Source organism: Mobula birostris, chromosome X, assembly GCF_030028105.1.
Source record: "Mobula birostris isolate sMobBir1 chromosome X, sMobBir1.hap1, whole genome shotgun sequence".
Classification (NCBI taxonomy): Eukaryota; Metazoa; Chordata; class Chondrichthyes; order Myliobatiformes; family Myliobatidae; genus Mobula; species Mobula birostris.
Genome location: NC_092402.1, coordinates 57,189,400 through 57,210,184, shown reverse-complemented (window position 1 = coordinate 57,210,184; position 20,785 = coordinate 57,189,400). Strand labels below are relative to the sequence as shown.

The 20,785-nt window shown below is 45.4% G+C and overlaps 1 protein-coding gene across 3 annotated transcripts in view; it reads left to right on the top strand.

Moving 5' to 3' along the window:
- Nucleotides 1-9,126, top strand: part of LOC140191570 (beta-1,4 N-acetylgalactosaminyltransferase 1-like) — a 115,875-nt gene extending 106,749 nt beyond the window's left edge. For all 3 annotated transcript variants that reach the window (XM_072249083.1, XM_072249081.1, XM_072249082.1), the window contains 3 exons: nucleotides 1,199-1,339; nucleotides 3,757-3,994; nucleotides 5,233-9,126. In XM_072249083.1, coding sequence (XP_072105184.1) covers nucleotides 1,199-1,339; nucleotides 3,757-3,994; nucleotides 5,233-5,450 — 597 coding nt within the window. In that variant the 3' untranslated portion in view covers nucleotides 5,451-9,126. The remainder of the gene's footprint in view (nucleotides 1-1,198; nucleotides 1,340-3,756; nucleotides 3,995-5,232) is intronic.
- Nucleotides 9,127-20,785: the final 11,659 nt, after the last annotated feature.

The following is a 20,785-nucleotide window of genomic DNA, read 5'->3' as shown; positions in this document are numbered from 1 at the left end:
TCTCAACATCTAGTGTAAGTGATAATATAGGCTTGTTTTCTTTTGATGCACTTGCATTGCCACTTCTCATGTATTTTTTTCCAAACTGTAACACCTCACACTTTTCCACATGCTGTTTGCTTGAGGTTTCTTACCGTGCTGCTCACTGTTAATTACACTTATTAGTTTTGTGTCATTTCCAATTTTAAAATCATGCCTGATACCTTTAACTCTTGAACATTAATCACAACAGGACTGAAACCTGCTAAACATTGCTCCCCCTAAAGAGAGTCATTTGCCACGACTGGTTTTGATCCTTCAATCCATTTTAAATTCAGCCTTTACTTCCTTTTTCATTCACTGGGCTCCGATTTTATTTTTAAAGTTTAGGCAAATTAATGTTGGTAGTTTTGTGTAGATATACAGGTATACTGCATGCAAAACACTCATTGAGTCAGAGAGAGGTACAACATAGATACGGGCCATTTGGGCTGCCAACTCCACTACAGCCATCCAGCAAATATTTCCATAACCACCCCCCCCCCCCATCTACCTGTGTCACCACCTTCAGGGAACCATGTACTTGTGCCTCTTGTTCTCTCTGTTCTACAGCACTCCCCAGGGCCTCGTCATTTACTGTGTAAATCCTGCCCTGTTTAACTCCCCAAAATGCATCACTTCTCACTCGTCTGAGTTAAATTCTATCTGCTACTTCTTTGCCCATAGATCTAGATCCTGTTGTAAACTTAGGTGAATTTCCTCACTGTCCACCACAGCAACAATTTTGGTAGACATTAGATGTTGAGAACAAGTGAGACAGAGGAAAATTTTCATCCCTGAAAACTCTTAATGACTGCTGTCTTTTAGGTTTCTGCACTTGGCCTTGGTGGGATGGCAGTTTTATAGCATATCTCATTCCATTTCTAGTATCCATGCTAGCCATCAACAGTTAAACACACTCTTAAGCCACACCAGAGTACAGAATGGCTATTATTGAGTGAAACTTGCCATTAAGCTACCAAAAAAATACCTCGTGTAAAAACAGCTTTCCAACTATCCCTTGTCCCTTCAACTCTCTTTGCTGCCAATTCATAGTTAGTGAGGAAAGAGAGGTCTAATTGAGCTGTGTCATGGACTTTTACTTGGATATGTGTGAGAGAGAGAGAGAAGATGAAGTCTGTGAGTTTGTTGAGAAATAATGCACGTATGATCTCCGCAGGGTTGGTTTGCTGGACGGAATTTAGCTATCTCCCAAGTCACAACCAAATATCTACTCTGGGTGGACGATGACTTCATTTTTACTGCCAATACCAAGGTTGAAAAGCTAGTGGACATTTTGGAGAAAACAACACTGGACTTGGTAAGACCAGAGTTTTAATGTTTCAGTTGTCAGGAAGTCACTCTTGTGTAGGATTAGGGCACCCTGGGATGCAGTCCCATCTGGACTGCAGGACCAGTCATTTACCATTTACCCAGTGGAGTCCCAGTATTGATACTGTTGTCTGGCTGGCAGCTACTGGACATATGAATGTAAGAGATAGTTGGCTCAGCCTCTCAAGCCTGCTCGACCATTCAGCACAACTGCTGATTGGCTTCAACCTTCTATGCCTGTTCTCCATAACTTTTCACCTCCCCTGCAGACTCTTAGAATCTTGTCAATTACATTCTTTATTATATTTTTTAGAACATTCAGTAGAACATAGAACATTGCAGCACAGTATAGATCATCTGGCTCACTATCTTGTGCCGGCCTATTAACCTACTCTAAGATCAATCTAACCTTTCCTTCCTACATAGTTCTCCATTCTTCCATCATTTATGTGCCTATCTAAGAGTTTCTTGAGTGCTCCTAATGTATCTGCCACCCTTCTAGGGCATTCCATGCATCCACCACTCTCTGCGTTAAAAAACCTACCTCTGACATCCTCCCCTATACTTTCCTCCAGCCACCTTAAAATGGTGCCCCCTCGTATTAGCCATTTCCACCCTGGGAAAAAGTCTTTGGGAATAATATTCAATGACTTTGCCTCCACGGCTCTCTTGAGGAAGAGCTCCAGCGATTTACAACCTTCTGAAAGAACAAGGTCTTCCTCAAAGAGTCATGGAGTGGTGCTGAATCTGCCTCTTCAGCCCACCTTCTCCATGTTGACATTTCTGTCCATTGATTTTGATTCCATTTGCCCGCAATAGGAACATATCCTTCACTCTCTTTCCTATTTAAGTGTCTGTCTAAATGCCTCTCAAACATATTGATTGTGCATGATTCCACCATCTCCCTTGGCAGCACATTCCAGATTACCAGCCTTGTCTCTGCCTTTGGAAGGTGACCTCTCATTCTGAAACCATGCCCCCTAGTTCCAGATTCCCTCCCATCCTCTTTCCACACAGGTACCTCTGAGGTGTCTTCCTTCTTTCTGAATCGTGCCTCCCCCTCTGCCAAAGGTGACAGAGCTCTTGACCGCATCTCATCCATTTCCCGTACCTCTGCTCTCAACCCCCCTTCCTGGACAGGGCATAGGCAGTGTTCCTCTGCTCCTCACCTTCCATCCTACTGTGCGGTGAAGGTTCACCAGACTCTTTCTTGAGACGGAATTCTTTGCACTGTGTTATCTTCCTGTACTGCACTGTACAATCATTTATTGTCTTCCCTTTTACTATCTCAATGCACTAATGATCTGTGTGAATGGCATATAGAGCAAAGTTCACTGTACCTCAGTACATGTGACAATAATAAACGAATTTACCAACTTGTCCACCACACTATGTAATTACATTTATTTAAGACTTAAGGACTTAAAATTGTCACTATTAAATCAACATAAAGTTTTATCCCATTACCAATGTTTTTTGCGGGAGGATATTTTACTCAGAGATTAATGATTAATCCTGGTCTTAAATATTTCATCCCTAATTAGGTCCAAATATATTGTTCTATGAAGTTCACTTGAAGCTGTTGCATAAGCCCACCTTCAAGAATGCCTTTACCAATTTGATTTTCCCAGTCTCTTTAAAATTAAAGGCACCCGCCCTGATTATTACATTACCAGTATGGTCCATAGCCAGTTTTGAATTAAATATGACAACTCGCCCTGGATCCCATGGGACCCAACTTGTTACACTAGTCCAAATTTAAAATGTCCTTTGTTCGCTGTTCAGCATTATAGCTCGTGTTCGGGGCTCTACCAGTGATGTCTGCCTTAACATAATTACACAGCTTCTGAGCTTGGGTGCTGTCTGTGTGGAGTTCGCATGTTCTCCCCGTGATCACATGGTTTCTACCAGGTTTGCTCCCACATCCCAAAGACATGTAGGCCGGTGGGTTAATTATCTGCTGTAAGTTACCACGAGTGTGAATAAGTGCTAGAATTGGGGAGGGAAGGGTTGACGGGGATGTGCAGAGGGTAAAATGGGACTGGTGTAAATGGGTGGTTGTTAATCAACACGGGTGTGTTGGCCCTAAAGTATTATTGTCATATGTACGGAAATACATTGGAAAGTGTTCATTTGCATGCCATCCAGACACATTGAGATGGTAAAAAAAGAGAACGGAAAACAGAATAAAGTGTTACAGTTACAGAGAATGTGCAGTGCAGGCACACAATAAGGTACAAGGTCATAATGAGGTAGATCAGAGGATCAAAGGTTCATCTTCAACATCTGAGAGGCCTGCTCAAGAGTTTTATAACAGTGGGATAAAAGCTGTCCTTTGAGCTGTGGCCTCAAGCATGTACTACAGTGGTTTCGAGTTCTCCCGTTTGCTCATGTGCCCTACTGCAGGTTGGAGGGGCTGTGCGAGAGAAAACTGGCTTTGCCACCACTTTCCGACACCAGATCAGTGTGGAGCAAGGTGGAGAGGAAGGTGACTGCCTACACACTCGTATGGGTCACTACCACATGTTGGAGGGCTTCCCAAACTGCGTGGTCACTGATGGTGTGGTCAACTTCTTTCTGGCCCGCACGGACAAAGTGCAGCAGGTGGGGTTTGACCCCAGGCTAACGAGGGTGGCACATTCAGGTGAGTAGGTGATGTGTTACAGTGCGTTTGGTGTGAGCGGCTAGCATGGGGTGAAGTTGATGATTCTCTGACCATCACTGTGCTCTCCTCTGTGTTCGACATTTATTCTGGATCTATCAGTACCTCTGTTTTAAATATCTCAACCTTGTGGCTAGGGGATGGTGATGATGTATTGGTTAAATGAAATAACAATCTTAGGACCTCCCACATCCCTAACATGTGCAGGTTGGTGGGTTAGTTGGCCACTGTAGATTGCCCCCCAGTGTGTAGATATGTCAGCCGGTGGTGTAATGGCATCCACACCAGACTTCAAGGCGAATGGTCCCAGGTTCGAATCCGGCCGTCTCCTTGCACGCTTCCCATCTGTGCTGGGTTGAGTGTTGAGCTAGCAACTCGGCCTCATAAAAAGAAACAGACAAATGCGAAAGAAACGCCACGAGAGGCGGAAAGGAACAACAATGTGAAGATATGTGGCAAAGGAACCGAGTGAAGGGCGTGTGTGTAAGGGAATAGGTTGCAGGGGTGTAGGGGAATAAGAGGATGGAGAAGAGGGCTGATAGGGTATTGTGAGCAGTTTGGGCCCCATATCTATGGAAGAATGAGCTGGCATTGGAGTGGGTCCAGAAGAGTTTCATGAGAATGATCCCAGGAATGAAAGGGTTAACATATGAAGATTGTTTGACGGCTTTGGGCCTGAACTTGCTGGAGTTTAGAAAAATGAGGGGGGGGGGCGCGGTCTCATTGAAACCTACCGAATACCGAAAGGCCTAGGTAGAGTGGGCATGGAGAATAGTGGGAGAATCTAGGACCAGAGGGCGCAGCCTCAGAATAAAAGGACATCTCTTTGGAACAAAGATGAGAAGGAGTTACTTTAGCCAGAGGGTAGAGAATCTGTGGAATTCATTGCCATAAAGCTATGAAAGTCAGGTCATTGAGTATATTTAAAGCAGAGGTTGATAGGTTCTTGGTTAGTTGGGGCATCTAAGGTTATGGGGAGAAGGCAGAAGAACGGGGTTGAGAGGGATGGTAAATCAGCCATGATCAAATGGTGGAACAGACTCAATGGGCCAGATAGCCTAATGCTTCTCTTATGACATATGGTCTGATGGGTTCTTCCCTTGGGAGCTGGCATTTCTCTATGGGTTGAAGATTAAGCATAAGGCAAAATGGCTTGTTGAATCTGTCGCTGCTGCCTTGTGAATTGAGCTAATAATTATATCAATGCTTCCTGTTGACAGAGTTTTTTATTGATGGACTGGGCATTCTCCATGTTGGGTCATGTGATGATGTCACTGTGGATCACGCCACCAAGATCAAACTGCCCTGGAGCAAGGCTGGTGAAAGCGAGAAAACTTACAAAGAATTCCGATACCCCAAGTCACCAGAAGCAAATGTCCAGCTGAAGCACGGGCTTTTTTACTTGAAAAACAGGTTTAAGTGTATGATAAAGAACTAAGAATAAGAGCCGCCCTGAAGTGGCGGGAAGAGAGAGACTCCAAAACTAATCTTTAATGTTGTGCCCAGTATCAAGAGAGCTAAGAGCTCTTAAGAAATTGAGCAATGTGCTCCAGTGTTTAGGATTAGGGCCCAAGTTTTACAAGTCACCTCATGAAGAGCTTTTAGCAAAGCTGGGAACTTAGACATAAAGACTACTAAAGATGGAATTCCAGAGCAGAGAATCAATAATTCTTTTTTTAACTGGCTAAATTTTAAATGTATTTGTGTTTCAAGTCCAGTTCTGGATCTGAGATAACATGACCCCCTGTTCTATTGTGTTCTACCACTTCAATCACTTGGTCATCACAAAATGAACATTAGAACTGACCTGTGTCAGACTCAGTTAATATAAAAGCCTTTCTCCCTCATTTGAAACTAACAATGCAATTTGCCAGAATAAATAACTCTTTAATGATTAGTTGATGATCTAGTTAAATGATTATCTACGTCGAAGAGACCCAGTTGCAGACTAGGTGAACACTTCACTGAGCACTATCACATGGCTGTCTGGAGATCCTGGTTTCCAGCCATTTTAATTCCCCCCCCCACCCCCCCCACCACCATACCCACACTTACCTGTCTATCCTTGGCTTCTTCACTACCACAGAGAGGCTAAATACAAAATAGAAGAACAGTTCCTCACACTCCCCCTGGATAGTCTATAATACAATGGCATAAATGTTGAATTCTCTAACTTAAGTAACCTGCTCCCTCTGTCCCTTTTCTCTTTCCTTCTGATCCACCCAGTTCCTCTTACACCCAGTCCAGTCCCCATTATCCTGTCAGTTTCTCCTCTCCCACCCACTCCACCTCCCCATCATCCACACACTCCTCCCATTGCTCCCACCTGCCCCACCCTCCTCCATTATTTGGTTCCATGCTCCACTTTCCTCTCTGATCAGACCCACCATCTGCAGCCCTTTGTCACCCTCACCTCTCACCTCCCAGCCTCTGTCACTATCTCCCTCCTCCATCTGCTGATTGCTCCTGCTCAACTGGATCCACCCATCACCTCCACCCCTTCCCCTCACCTTTGTACTGACTGTCTCCCCTCCACTCTTTCAGTCCAGATGAAGAGTCTCAAACAGAAATATCAACAGTCAATTCCCCCCACAGATGCTGTCTGACCTGCTGACTTCCTCCAGCCTTTGTTTTTATGCTCCAGATTCCAGCATCTGCAATCTCTTGTGTGTCTATATGATGCTCCATCTGCTGTTTGATACCGACTAATGTGTCAATGACTCACTTTGCTTGTTTCAGTAATCAAGACTTCAATCTGTCATTAGTGACTCAGTTGTAACCAAAAATCAAGACACTGCCTGGCTTGGACTCAGGTTGAGCAAAGATTGGACCCATACAAACTTTTTGAAATATCTGCATGACTCAGCAGGGATAAATTTTGATTAGAGATCGTATATTGCCTGTCTCTGCTTGTAAGATCTCCCTGACAGAACAGCAACAGCAATAACAAGAAAGTTGCATTTGTGTAGCACCTTTAACAGCATAAAAATGCCCCGAGCTGTGTTCACAGGAAGGTTATCCGACATGATTCAATATTGGGCATTGTCAAAGAGATCTTGGCACATGATAAGAAAATTTATCAGAAGAGTTATTTTAAGGAAGGAAGAAAGCGAAAGGCAAAGAGTTTGGGAGAGTTTCAGAACTTTAGACTTTGGCATCATAAAGTACACACCCTAGGGATAGGACGGAATCAATTAATGTATTGTGAGAGTTAATTTGTAGTACATGAGGATGCCATTGAATAGGATGGAGTGCAGGCGTATCTGAATAATGCCAGGGCTTAAAATGGTAACACTATGATAAAACTACTACTTTGCATCACCCCCCTTGAGTATACGTTGAGGGGTAATGTAGCTGAGATATTTAAAATTATTCAATAGGGTTGAGGGAGAGAAATGGATTTCTCTTCGGAGGGAATTCAGAATAAGGGGGCAAGATTTTAAGAGTGAAGAAGTGAGTTCAGTGGTGAAAGCAGGACGCACCTTTCCACAGGGTGGCTGGGAGGAAGTTTGAAAATTTCTGTGCAAGAAGGCTGCAGTGATGGTGTTTTATTAGGTAAGAATATGGAGGGATAAATAGAGTTATGGTATGGATCAATAATGATCAAATTAATTGGAATTGGTGTTAGTTTATTATTGTCACATTTACCGAGATAGAGTGAGAAGCTTTTGATTATGTGCCATCCGTACAGATGAGATGATACAAAAGGAAAGCAGACTACAAAATATCGTGTTAGAGGCACAGAGAAAGTGAAATAAAGTGCAAAGGGGCCAAATGAGGAAGATTGGGAGATCAGGAGTTCATCTTCAATGTATGAGAGTCCATCCAAGAGCCTGATAACCATGAGATGGAATGCAGTGTTTGAAGGACTAACTGTCTCTCAGTTGCTCACTCAAATCTGTGCCCTTTAAGGTTAACATCTAGGCTGCACCTACAGCGCCATGGTGGAAGGAGGCGCACTGATGTGACCATGTTTCTTACATGTGATGTTCTGAGCCTTTCAGTGATTTCAAAGGCCGTGGCCCGATGTCAAAGATCCCTCGTCCCTCAAATGCAAAGCATAGAAATCTGCGAGCTCCCACAGTGGCTGCAGTCATTGGGGACTACTGAGTCCCCTTTCACACTTTCCTCTGTGTGCTGTAGCTTGGCAGAGCCGGTGCAGGGAAGTAGCAAGGTCTGGCCGGCAGCAGGGCCAGGCAGGGGAGAGTCCAACGGCTTCCTTTGTTGACTAGTGGTTAGAGAGATTGGGTAATTTGTGTGGGGCAAAATGAGGATGGGAGTGGAGGTACTATCTAACTTAAAGGGAACTTCAGAGATTGGAGAGGCTGGGCTCATTTTCTTTGGAGCAAAGGAGACTGAGGTTGGACATGAGAGGCATAGATAGAGTAGATAGTAAACTTTGCCCTATTACGTAAGTGTCTAAAACCAGAGGACATAGGTTTAATGTAAGGGTAAGAACTTTAGAAGGGATTCTCGCAGAGCTGGTGTTGGAATCTGAAACACACTGCCTGAGGGGTAGTGGAAACAGGGACTCTCGCAATGTTAAGAAGTGTCTGGATGAGCACTTAAATCACCAAGACTATGGACCAAGTGCTGATGAATGAGATTAGTAGAGATGGGTAGTTATAGTCACCATGGACTCTATGACTCTGTCTGAGTTTGGCTCACAGTGTTAGGTTGGTACCAGCAATGGGGAAAGCTCCTTTAATGTGTGCTGCTACAGATCAAGCAATACTATGAAATAACTGGTGGATCTGAGCATGCCCAGTGACAGGCTCAACTCCGAAAAGTGTGATCTGTTTTCCCAAGCAACACTCTAAATGAAGGCAAATCCATTATTGGCAGAAATGTCATTCGCAACAAAGAAGTGCCAGCTAGACTTTCAGAATGGCACAATGTGACCTGTAAAATATAGAAACTGAATTCCATGATGAGAAACAAAATGGATTTTCATATGCACGTGACCAAATCTTTAGTCCATGGTGTGGTGTTATCCCATTGCTGTCTCTGGCATTTTGCTTTTTGAAAATTGGCTGCCATGTTTCCTACATTACAAGATTTCAAACCAAAAAGCACTTTGAGATATTGTGAAAAGTGCTACTGAAATACAAGTTTGTTCTACCACTTATCTCTTTCTGTCATTCTTTCTGTCTCGGGAGATGGGTTCCTAGTAATAACTGTGAAGTGGCTGTAAAGGTAAATGAAGAATTTAACTAAGCACGTCAAAAAGGCAGGGTAACTTTAATTTTGGATTTTAAATCGGGATGATCAGACCTCCAAAATTTCTAAGAAGCAAATAGGCCGTGTCGGCTTAGTTGTGAGTCAGATCTGGGACTGGTCTAACAGAGCCAAAGTGGTCATTCATGTGGCTCTTGAAAGGGAAAATATGGAAGGAGTGCGAGGATTTTACATATTGGAAGGGATATCTCCCCTGCAGTGAGACAGAAAATGCTCACAGCAACCTCACAGGAAGCACAGAAGGGAGAGAAGAAGATGAGGAATGCAGTGGATCACAGTGAAGGGAACAGACAGGAAGTTCTGTCAGCCTGATAGAGATACCCGCATGGTGTCTTGCCTCCCAGGTGCCAGGGTACGGGATGTTTCAGATCGGGTGCAGAGTATTCTGAAGGGAGAGGGTAAACAGCCAGAAGTCTTGGTACATGTTCGTACCAATGACATAGGTGTGTGTTCGTCCATCGTCGATGCCAATGAGGACTTTGACACCATTATGATGGTGTCGAGACTAGCGCGTGATTTGGATTTAAGTGAGGGAGAGTTGCGCGGTGTCAGCCTCAGTCTCTCTTCCCAATTCCCATCTGGATCCAGTGGCAAGACAGAGTCGAGACGGCTGGAGATGAGACTAGGCGCAGTGGATGACCAGGGCACCTTCTGTGTCTTGTCCTGCTCTACACATTCCACGACACTTGCAGAGACTGCCTTCTTGACCGTTGGACCTTCCAAACCAATGACGTAGGTAGAAAAAGGGAGGGGATCCTGAAGAGAGATTTCAGGGAGTTAGGTAGGAAGCTGAAAAGCAGGACATCTAGGGTAGTAATCTCAGGATTACTGCCTGTGCCAGGCGCAAACGAGTGCAAGAATAGCATGATCAGGCATGTTAATGTGTGGCTGAGAGACTGGTGTAGGGGGCAGGCCTTCAGATTCCTGGATCATTGGGTCCTCTTCTGGGAGAGGTACAACCTGTACAAAAAGGACAGCTTACACCTGAACCCAAAGGGGTCCAATATCCTAGCGGGCAGGTTTAATAGAGCTGTTAGGGAGGGTTTAAACTAATTTGGCAGGGGGATGGGAACCGGAGTGAAAAGGCTGAGGAAGGGGAAAACAGAAATAAATCAAAGATAGCGTGCAGCAGAGATGATAGAAAGGACAGGCAGGAGATGAGGCATAATCACAGCCAGTTGGATGAGTTACAGGGCAATAGAGGCATGGTGCAGTTAAGCAAAAAAACAACAAATACTGAACTGAAAATGCAGCATAAGAAATAAAATGGGCAATCTTGAACGCAGCTACAGATTGGCAAGTATGATGTTGTGGCCATCTCTGAAACTTGGCTAAAGCATGGCTGCCATTGGGAGCTGAACGTCCAAAGATACACGGTGTGTCGGAAAGATAGGTTAGTAGGCAGAGGGGGTGGTGTGGTCCTGTGTATAATAGATAATATTAAATCATTAGAAAGAGATGATATAGGATCAGAAGGTGTGGAGTCTCTATGGGTTGAGTTAAGAAATGACAAGTGTAAAAGGACCCAAATGGCAGTTGTATACAGGCCTCCAAACAGCAGCCGGGATATGGATTACAAATTACAGCAGGAGATAGAAAAGATGTGTCAGAAAGGCAATATCATGATAATCGTTGGGGATTTTAACATGAAAGTGGATTGGGAGAACCAGGCCAGTACTGGACCTCAAGAGAGGGAATTTGTAGAATGTCTAAGGGATGGATTTTTAGAGCAGCTTGTTATTGAGCCCACTAGGGGATCAGCTGTGCTGGATTAGGTATTGTAAAACAATCCAGAGATGATAAGAGAGCTTAAGGTTAAGGAATCCTTCGGTAACAGTGATCACAATACGATTGAGTTCGCTTTGAAATTTGAGATGGAGAAACTAAATTCCAATGTGTGGTATTTCAATGGAATAAAGGAAATTACAATGGCGTGAGAGGGGAACTGGCCAAAGTTGACTGGAAAGGAACACTAGCAAGAAGGGCGGCTGGAGTTTCTGCGAAAAATGATGGAAGTGCAAGACAGATATATTCCAAATAAGAAGAAATCTTTGAATGGGACACTACCATGCCTAACAAGTGAAGTCAGAGCCAAAGTAAAAGCAAAAGAGAGGGTATACAAGGAAGCCAAAGCTAGTGGGAAGCTTTTAAAAACTTGGAGAAAGAAACTATTTCCTTCTTTTCATTAGGAAGGAAAAGATGAACTATGAAAGGAAGCTGGTGATTAATATCAAAGGAGATACTAAAAGCTTTTTAAACTATATTAAGGGTAAAAGAGAGTTGAGGGTAGATATAGGACCAATAGAAAATGATGCTGAAGATTTTGTAACAAGAAACGCAGAGATAGCAGAGGAACTGAATGCGTATTTTGCATCAGTCTTCACAGGGGAAGACATCTGCAGTATACCGGACATTCAGGAGTGTCAGGGAAGTGAAGTATGTGCAGTGAAAATTACGACTCAGAAGGTGCTCAGGAAGCGTAATGGTCTGAGGGTGGATAAATCTCCTGGACCTGATGGAATGCACCCTTGGGTTCTGAAGGAAGTAGCTGGAGAGATTGTGGAGGCATTAACAATGATCTTTCAAGAATTGATAGATTCTGGCATTGTACCAGATGACTGGAAATTTGCAAATGTTACTCTTCTATTTAAGAAGGGTGGGAGGCAGCAGAAAGAAAACTTATAGACCTGTTAGCCTGACATCAATGGTTGGGAGGTTGTTGGAATCTATTATTAGGAAGGAGATTACGGAGTACCTGGAGGCACATGACAAGACAGGCCAACGCTAGCATGATTTCCTGAAAAGAAAATCCTGCCTGACTAACCTACTGCAATTTTTTTGAGGAAATTACAAGAAGGATAGACAAAGGAGATGCAGTAGATGCGATGTACTTGGGTTTTCAGAAGACCTTTGACAAGGTGCTGCACATGAGACTGCTTAGCAAGATAAGATCCCATGGAATTACAAGGGAGTTACTAGCATTGGTGGAGCATTGGCTGATCGGCAGAAAACAGGAAGTGGGAATAAAGAGATCCTAATCTGGCTGGCTGGCTGCCAGTTACCGGTGGAGTTCCACAGGGGTTGGTGTTGGGACCACTGCTTTTTACGATGTATGTCAATGATTTGGACTATGGGTTTAATGGATTTGTGGCTAAATTTGCCAATGATACAAAGATAGGTGGAGGAGCGGGTAGTGTTGAGGAAACAGAGCCTGCAGAGAGACTTAGACAGTTTAGGGGAATGGGCAAATAAGTGGCAAATGAAATACTATAATGAAATACTAAATGAAATACAATAATGTTGGAAAGTGTGTGGTCATACACTTTGGTGGAAGAAATAAACAGGCAGACTATTATTTAGATGGGGAGAGAATTCAAAATGCAGAGATGCAAAGGGACTTGCGAGTCCTTGTGCAGGGTACCCTAAAGGTTAACCTCCAGGTTGAGTCAGTGGTGAAGAAAGCGAATGTAGCGTTGGTATTCATTTCTAGAGGTATAGAATGTAAGAGCAGGGATGTGATGTTGAGGCTCTATAAGGCACTCATGAGACCACACTTGGAGTATTGTGTGCAGTTTTGGGCTCCTTATTTTTGAAAGGATATACTGACATTGGAGAGGGTTCAGAGCAGATTCACAAGAATGATTCCAGGAATGAAAGGGTTACCATATAAGGAACGTCTGACAGCTCTTGGGCTGTACTCCCTGGAGTTCAGGAGAATGAGGGGGGATCTCATTGAAACATTCTGAATGATAAAAGGCGTGAACAGATTAGATATGGCAAAGTTACTTCCTATGGTAGGGAGTCCAGGACAAGAAGGAATGTCTTCAGGATTGAAAGATGTCCATTTAGAATAGAGATGCGGAGAAATTACTTTAGTCAGAGGGTGGTAAATCTGTGGAATTTGTTGCCATGAGCGGCTGTGGAGGCCAAGTCATTGGGTGCATTTAAGGCAGAGATAGATAGGTTCCTGATTAGCCAGGGTATCAAAGGGTATGGGGAGAAGGCAGGGGAGTGGGGATGACTGGAAGAATTGGATCATTTGATGGCTTTGGTCAGCATGGACCAGTTGGGCTGAGGGTCAGTTTCAATTGTATGACTCTTGGATTCTCCTTATAAAAGTTGGGAGTTAGAAACTAAGAAGTTATGGATTAGTTACACTAACTGTCTTGTGAATTTACCAGTGTTATTCATCAAGGATGGTCTTATTGAACATCCTTCAGCTTATTCCAAAAATCCAGCAAGGATTTGTAACATACTCAAGGGATCAAATAGCATGTTCTTATGTCTTTACAGTGAAATGGCATATTATTAACTCCACTACAAATGTTTTTGCATTCACAATGCCTCCAGCTAAAATCTGAAGCAATAAGGTGCTGTTCATTTTAGTTGTCAAGGTATTCCATAGTCCTTCGATGATTCCTGATTCCCAGATGTACATAACAATGAGGTTCTTGCTCCGAGTCCTTCCAATGGAGTCAGAAAATGAACACTTTCAGGAGGAATCCATGAGGAACGATTTTCAACTGAACCCTGGTCGCTCCCTAATGAAAATGGGAGTGGGGTTCGGACCTTGAGAATTGAGAGCAACCTTAATACGAGGAATTCTGCAGATGCTGGAATTTCAAGCAACACACATCAAAGTTGCTGGTGAACGCAGCAGGCCAGGCAGCATCTCTAGGAAGAGGTACAGTCGATGTTTCAGGCCGAGACCCTTCGTCAGGACTAACTGAAGGAAGAGTGAGTAAGAGATTTGGAAGTGGGAGGGGGAGGGGGAGATCCAAAATGATAGGAGAAGACAGGAGGGGGAGGGATGGAGCCAAGAGCTGGGCAGGTGATAGGCAAAAGGGGATACGAGAGGATCATGGGACAGGAGGTCCGGGAAGAAAGACAAGGGGGGGGGGACCCAGAGGATGGGCAAGGGGTATATTCAGAGGGACAGAGGGAGAAAAAGGAGAGTGACAGAAAGAATGTGTGCATAAAAATGAGTAGCAGATGGGGTACAAGGGGGAGGTGGGGCATCAGCGGAAGTTAGAGAAGTCAATGTTCATGCCATCAGGTTGGAGGCTACCCAGACGGAATATAAGGTGTTGTTCCTCCAACCTGAGTGTGGCTTCATCTTTACAGTAGAGGAGGCCGTGGATAGACATGTCAGAATGGGATGTGGAATTAAAATGTGTGGCCACTGGGAGATCCTGCTTTCTCTGGCGGACAGAGCGTAGATGTTCAGCAAAGCGGTCTCCCAGTCTGCGTCGGGTCTCGCCAATATATAAAAGGCCACATCGGGAGTACCGGACGCAGTATATCACCCCAGCCAACTCACAGGTGAAGTGTCGCCTCACCTGGAAGGACTGTCTGAGGCTCTGAATGGTGGCAAGGGAGGAAGTGTAAGGTCATGTGTAGCACTTGTTTCGCTTACAAGGATAAATGCCAGGAGGGAGATCGGTGGGGAGGGATGGGGGGACGAATGGACAAGTGAGTTGCGTAGAAAGCAGAGAGAGAGGAGGAGGGAAAGATGTGCTTAGTGGTGAGATCCCGTTGGAGGTGGTGGAAGTTGCGGAGAATTATATGTTGGACCCGGAAGCTGGTGGGGTGGTAGGTGAGGACAAGGGGAACCCTATTCCTAGTGGGGTGGCAGGAGAATGGAGTGAAAGCAGATGTGCGTGAAATGGGGGAGATGCGTCTGAGAGCAGAGTTGAAGGTGGAGGAAGGGAAGCCCTTTTCTTTAAAAAAGGAGGACATCTCTCTCATCCTGGAATGAAAAGCCTCATCCTGAGAGCAGATGCGACAGAGACAGAGGAATTGCGAGAAAGGGATGGCATTTTTGCAAGAGACAGGGTGAGGAGAGGAATAGTCCGGATAGCTATGAGAGTCAGTAGGCTTATAGTAGGCATCAGTAGTTAAACTGTCTCCAGAGATAGAGACAGAAAGATCTAGAAAGGGGAGGGAGGTGTCGGAAATGGACCAGGTAAACTTGAGGGCAGGGTGAAAGTTGGAGACAAAGTTAATGAAGTCAATAAGCTCAGCATGCATGCAGGAAGCAGTGCCAATGCAGTCGTCGATGTAGCAAAGGAAAAGTGGGGGACAGATACCAGAATAGGTTCGGAACATAGATCGTTCCACAAAGCCAACAAAAAGGCAGGCATAGCTAGGACCCATACGGGTGCCCATGGCTACACCTTTAGTTTGCAGGAAGTGGGAGGAGCCAAAGGAGAAATTATTAAGAGTAAGGACTAATTCCGCTAGATCAGAGTGGTGGTAGAGGGGAACTGGTTAGGTCTGGAATCCAAAAAGAAGCAGAGAGCTTTGAGACCTTCCTGATGGGGGATGGAAGTAAATAGGGACTGGACATCCATGGTGAAAATAAAGCGGTGAGGGCCAGGGAACTTAAAATCATTGAAAAGTTTAAGAGCGTGAGAAGTGACACGGACATAGGTAGGAAGGGATTGAACAAGGGGGGATAAAACCGTGTCGAGGTATGCAGAAACGAATTCAGTGGGGCAGGAGCAAGCTGAGACAATAGGTCTGCCAGGACAGGCAGGTTTGTGGATCTTGGGTAGGAGATAGAAACGGGAAGTGCGAGGTGTGGGAACTATAAGGTTGGTAGCAGTGGATGGGAGATCCCCTGAGCGGATAAAGTCGGTGATGGTGTGGGAGACAATGGCCTGGTGCTCCTTAGTGTGGTTATGATCGTGGGGTAAATAAGAGGAGGTATCCGCGAGTTGTCGCTGTGCCTTGGCAAGGTAGAGGTCAGTACGCCAGACTACAATAGCACCCCCTTTATTGGCAGGTTTAATAATAAGGTTAGGATTAGTGCGGAGGGGGTGGAGAGCAGAGCTTTCGGAAGGAGTGAGGTTGGAATTGGAACAAGGTGTGGTGAAATCGAGACGGTTGATGTCCCGTCGGCAGGTTAGCAATAAAGAGATCCAGAGCTGGCAGAAGACCAGAGCGGGGTGTCCATGAAGAGGAGGAGGGTTGCATAGAATACATTCAGCTATTTATTTTGCTGGATATTAAACATTAGTCAACTGCAATTCTGATAAGAGAGCAAATTAATCCACATTAAGGAGACGAATAAATGACAATATTTGTGCTTTTGCTCATGTCTACCAACTGCAGAAAATACATGTTAGAATTATGGACACGACAATCAAATAACCTATTAGCATTCGGCTGATAAAATTAGCCTTAGCTCAGTTGGTAGCATACAACCAGCAATCTGGGGTTAACAGGAAAATGTATCTATCAGTGGTTAAGAAAGCATACGTTGCATTGGCGTTCATCAATCATAGGATTGAGTTTAGGAGCCGAGAGGTAATGTTGCAGCTATATAGGACCCTGGTCAGACCCCACTTGGAGTACTGTGCTCAGTTCTGGTTGCCTCACTACAGGAAGGATGTGGAAGCCATAAAAGGGTGCAGAGGAGATTTACCAGGATGTTGCCTGGACTGGGGAGCATTCCTTATGAAAACAGGTTGAGCGAACTCAGCCTTTTCTCCTTGAAGTGACAGAGGATGAGAGGTGACCTGATAGAGGTGTTTAAGATGATGAGAGGCATTGATCATGTGGGTAGTCAGAAGCTTTTTCCTGGGGCTGAAATGGCTAACACGAGAGGGCACAGTTTTCAGGTGCTTGGAAGTAGGTACAGAGGAGACGTCAGAGGTAAGTTTTTTTACTCAGAGAGTGGTGGGTGCGTGGAATGGGCTGCCGGCAACGGTGGTGGAAGCGGATACGATAGCGTCTCTGAAGAGACTCCTGGACAGTTACATGGAGCTCAAAAAAAGAGAAGGCTATGGGTAACCCTGGGTAATTTCTAAGGTAAGGACGTGTTCGGCACAGCTTTATGGGCTGAAGGGCCTGTATTGTGCTGTAGGTTTTCTATGTCAGCCTTGATATTCAAGACTTTTGGGGTGGAGTACTTAAAAGAGTCACAGTCCTTTGAGAAAAGAAATTACTCAAAGTCTTTGTCTTTGTGACTAACCCTTGGTCCAGATGCTGTAATCCTTGAGTCTGGACTCCACAATCAAAGAAAGCTTCCTCACAGCACCATCCTGACAGTCCCCTCAGCATCTCATAAGTCTCAATGAAGCTACAGACATTTCAAGAACAGACCAAGTCTATTTGGCCCACTGCATTCAAGCCACCAAAAACAGACTTCTGGTCAGTCCCACCTCCCATAGCCCTGCAAAGAACATGCGCCAGTTTACCTTTGGGGTATCAGTGATGTAGAGGGTCAGCAGCAGATTAAATTCTTGGCCCTTAGCACAACAGATGACTTGTTCTGGGCCCAGCACATAGACACAATCACAAGGAAGGTGTGCCAGTGTCTTTATTTTCTGAGGAGGTTAAGATTTCTTAGGAGTTCAACATCACTGAACACTCTTTGCAAACCTCAACAGATAAACTGTTGAAAATGTCCTGACTGGTTGCATCATGTTCTGGTGTGCCAGTTCAAACGTGCAGGAAGATAATCCGCAGAGGGTCATGGACTCTACCTAATACATCATGGCAGGTGGAAAGTGCTGTACAGAGCAGAACCGTGCGGCTGATGCTTAAGTTGGCTTATGCACTCTCAGGCCTCCTGTTATTTCTGTGACCGGGAGGAGATGGTGTATCATGTATATACAGATTGTGAGCGGCTGTTTTGATCTTTTGAGGGGCTACTCCTCAGGTTCGAGCTGCGCTTCAGCTGCCACTGTCCTGATTTCAGGTCACCAGGTGTGGAGGGTGTGAGTCACTCATACCACCTTCTCTCAGCTACCATTAGGCAGGAGATACAGAAACCTGAAGTCCACACCACCAGCCTCAGCAACAGCTACTTCCCTTCAACCATTCAGTTCTTGAAGTAACTGGCACAGCCCTAATATGATAGCACTTTGATTCCTTAATGTTGTCATAGCTAGGGCTTGGTGGTGGGGATAAGCTCCCACTAACTATTAAAAGCTCCCAGTGGTGTGTGTCTCAAATAGCCTCTGACAACCAAGTCCAGCTCCTGGACTTCACGTGTGGCTTAGCTACTAAGCCGAGCAGAACTGTTTCTACTGACAGGAGAAGGGGCAGTTACTGGTGCCATAAAACCAGGCAGATAGGGCTCATCAGCTGTGGTTGGTCGCTCATCTGGGAGAAGGAAAACTGACCTCAAACCCCTACTGCCTTGCGGCTACAGCCACTAATTTGGAAAGGTTCAGGAGTAAACCCCGAGGGGAAACCCCCAGAGCTGGAGTCCCTAAGGCAGTCCTACTTTGAGTTCAACACTGACTGGCAACTCCTGGACACTGCTGGTGCCAAACTGTATTGGACTCTGCTGTTCCTTAGGGTTCATGAGCTGTGTGAAGAGGGGGAGCTTGCTACAAGGGCAACAGCAGGTTCTCCATTTCTCACGGCCCAGGCTTGTGTATCCAGACAGGCAGAATGCAACATCCATGGTCGACCCTGGTCAGTGGACAGCCTACATAAACACTTTAATCACCTTGCACGGTAATACATTTTGTTTCTCTTTATTCTCATTGTGCAACATTGTGTAAAATTCATGTGTATATTTTTCTTGTGAATCTGATGCTACGTGACTGCTATGCTGGTGCTATTAACCTTTTCTTTGCATCTGTGCATACGTGCACTTGTGCATATGACAAACTCAGCTTTGACTTTATGTGTGTTCATGCCATCAGGTTGGAGGCTACCCAGATGGAATATAAGGTGTTGTTCCTCCAACCTGAGTGTGGCTTCATCTTTACAGTAGAGGAGGCTGTGGATGGACATGTCAGAATGGGAATGGGATGTGGAATTAATATGTGTGGCCACTGGGAGATCCTGCTTTCTCTGGCGGACAGAGCGTAGATGTTCAGCAAAGCGGTCTCCCAGTCTGCGTCGGGTCTCGCAGATCCACATAAAAGGCCAGGAGGGAGATCAGTGGGGAGGGATGGGGGGGACGAATGGACAAGGGAGTTGTGTAGGGAGCGATCCCTGCGGAATGCGGGGGGGGGGGGAGGGAAAGATGTGCTTAGTGGTGGGATCCCGTTGGAGGTGGCGGAAGTTACGGAGAATAATATGTTGGACCCGGAGGCTGGTGGGGTGGTAGGTGAGGACCAGGGGAACCCTATTCCTAGTGGGGTGGCGAGAGGATGGAGTGAGAGCAGATGTACGTGAAATGGGGGAGATGCGTTTAAGAGCAGAGTTGATAGTGGAGGAAGGGAAGCCCCTTTCTTTAAAAAAGGAAGACATCTCCCTCGTCCTAGAATGAAAAGCCTCATCCTGAGAGCAGATGCGGCGGAGACGGAGGAATTGCGAGAAGGGGATGGCGTTTTTGCAAGAGACAGGGTGAGAAGAGGAATAGTCCAGATAGCTGTGAGAGTCAGTAGGCTTATAGTAGACATCAGTGGATAAGCTGTCTCCAGAGACAGAGACAAAAAGATCTAGAAAGGTGAGGGAGGTGTCGGAAATGGACCAGGTAAACTTGAGGGCAGGGTGAAAGTTGGAGGCAAAGTTAATAAAGTCAACGAGTTCAGCATGCGTGCAGGAATCTGTGAATAAACACTCCACTCTCTCTCTGCACCTTGTCTGTGAATAAACACACCCCTCTACTCTGGACCCTGTCTTTGAATAAACACTCCATTCACTCTCTGGACCCTGTCTGTGAAGAAACAGACAACTCACTCTCTGGAGCCTGTCTGTGAATAAACACTCCACCCACACACTGGAGCCTGTCTCTGAACACGGACACTCTGTTCACACTCCGGACCCTGTCTGTGAATAAACACTCCACTCACTCTCTGTACCTTGTCTGTGAATAAACACTCCCCTCTACTCCGGACCCTGTCTGTGAATAAACTCTCCACTCACTCTCTGAACCCTGTCTGTGAATAAACAATCCACTCACATTCTGGACGCTGTCTGTGAATAAACACTCCACTCACTCTCTGGACCTTGTCTGTGAATACACACCCCCTCCCACTCTGGACACAATCTGTGAACACACACTCCACCCACATACCAGAGCCTGACTGTGAACAAACACTCCACACACACTCTGGACCGTGTCTGTGAATACACACTCCACTCCCTCTCTGGACTCTGTCTGTGAATAAACACTCCCTTCCACTCTGGACCCTGTCTGTGAATAAACACTCCACTCACTCTCTGGACCCTGTCTGTCAATAAACACTCCATTCACACTCTGGACCCTGTCTGTGAATAAACACTCCACTCACTGTCTGGACACTGTGTGTGAATAAACACTCCACCCACACAATGGAGCCTATCTGTGAACACGGACACTCTGTTCACACTCCGGACCCTGTCTGTGAATAAACACTCCACTCGCTCTCTGAACACTGTGTGTCAATGAACACTCCACCCAAACACAATGAACACTCCACCCACACACTGGAGCCTGTCTATGAACTCGGACACTCTGTTCACACTCTGGACCCTGTCTGTGAATAAACACTCCACTCACACTCTGGACCCTGTCTGTGAATAAACACTCCAGTCACTCTCTGGACCCGGTCTGTGAATAAACACTCCATTCACTCTCTGGAC